Source organism: Myotis brandtii, unplaced genomic scaffold, assembly GCF_000412655.1.
Source record: "Myotis brandtii unplaced genomic scaffold, ASM41265v1 scaffold1814, whole genome shotgun sequence".
NCBI lineage: Eukaryota > Metazoa > Chordata > Mammalia > Chiroptera > Vespertilionidae > Myotis > Myotis brandtii.
In genome coordinates, this window is record NW_005356728.1 from 1,085,725 (window position 1) to 1,087,340 (window position 1,616).

General features: G+C 54.6%; 1 protein-coding gene across 4 annotated transcripts in view; it reads right to left on the reverse strand.

The window, feature by feature from the left end:
- PLEKHM1 (pleckstrin homology domain containing, family M (with RUN domain) member 1) overlaps positions 1-1,616 on the reverse strand; it is a 45,725-nt gene that overhangs the window by 12,220 nt on the left and 31,889 nt on the right. For all 4 annotated transcript variants that reach the window (XM_014537765.1, XM_005863882.2, XM_014537763.1 and 1 more), the window contains one exon: positions 440-585. In XM_014537765.1, coding sequence (XP_014393251.1) covers positions 440-585 — 146 coding nt within the window. The remainder of the gene's footprint in view (positions 1-439; positions 586-1,616) is intronic.

Below are 1,616 nucleotides of genomic sequence, written 5' to 3' on the forward strand. Positions count from 1 at the left end.
TCCGTCTACCCATCCACCCATCCATATCCACCCACCCACCCCTCCACCCATTCATTCATCCATACACACCCATCCATCCATCCACCCACCCACCCATCCATCCATCCATCCATCCATCCACCCACCCATCCATCCATCCAGTTGCTGGTGCCTTAAAGTTTTGTCTGCAGCCATGAGGAGCTGCAGAAAACCATCTTCAGACTCCTGCCTGAGGACCACGGCAGGCACTGACAGAGCTCTGCACAGAGGCTCTAGACCAGCACCAAGTTTTTTTCTTTATCAGTTTCCCCAAATCACGAGGCCTGAACCAGTGACCCTGCCTTCTTTAGAGCCACACTCCTCCCAACAGATGAACAGCAGCAGCATAGAGCAGCATAGAGGAACGTCTCTATCATTCAGCAGCCCTGTGTGGCCGTGATAGGCTGGGCTTGGGACTCACCGGGCGCTTGGTGAGGTCCCAGTTGTGGATGATCCTGGCCGGAATCACTGAAGCATCGTCTTGGTGGCAGATGTCACAGTAATAGAGGCCAGAGAAGGCACAGAGCTTGGGTCGTACAAATGAGAAGCCGATCTGCCGGGAGCAGCCTGGGGAGAAGGATATGGGGAGAGTGAGCAGCGGCGGGGCCAGAGTCAGCTCCTGAGTAACACAGAAGCAACCAGGGTGGATAGGCCTGCTATCTAAGGAGAGTATAAAGATAAAAAAGGAGAGTATAAAGATAAGAACAGCCACCACTCACAATCAACCCTATTAATTAATCTTGACAACAAAGCACTGTCATCTTACCACTGAAGGACTGATGCAGAGAGGTTGGGAAACTTGTCAGTCACACAGGGATGAAGCGGCACAGCCAGGATTCAGAGCTGGGCTGTGTTGGTTCTAGAGCCTGCATTCTCTTATAACTAGCTGCCTTCTTCCATGTTCCCGCTGCTGGCTCACCAATGTCAGCCTCCTCTAGGTCTGTCCCTCCACTGGGCCCCAGACAAGGAAGCAACTAAGTCAGGGCCTTGCAAGTCGGGCATGGGCAGTGGGCAGGAAGGCAGTAGGAGGCAGGGCCTGGAGCCCGTTTGAAGCGAGAGCTGCTGGATACCTCAGGACAGGGGTGTGGGGCCCAGCCTCAGCTCCTCAGCTGGAGGTCCCTCGAGTAGGGAGCAGAGGGAGTGAGTCGCTGTGCTTAGGGCAAACAAGGGTCTGGCTCAAATCTTGAGCACGTGCCCAGCCTCCCACGGGGCCAGGGGACAAGAATCCCTCCGGCCTCAGGACTAGCAAGGCCGGTTCCTCTGCTTACCAGTTGCCTCATCCTGACCTTCAGCGAATTTTTTGCCGGGTTCCCTTTCAGTATCTGTTCAGCTACTACTGGCTACTCTGTGGGTTATTACAAAGTTTCAATGAGACAGGTTTTGAAAGTGCCCCACAAACTATGAAATACAAGCCAAATGGCTGTGATTGGCGTTCGCCTTACTGGCGGAGAGGAAGCCCAGGCTCCCCCGTTTCAGTCTTGCCCAAAAGCTGGCGAAGGCTGGCGGGTGGCAGGGACAGTGAGAGCTGCCCCTGCCAGCATTCATTCACATCCACAGTGTGAATCACCTCGAAGGGGGTGAGGGGGTGTGTTGGTGGA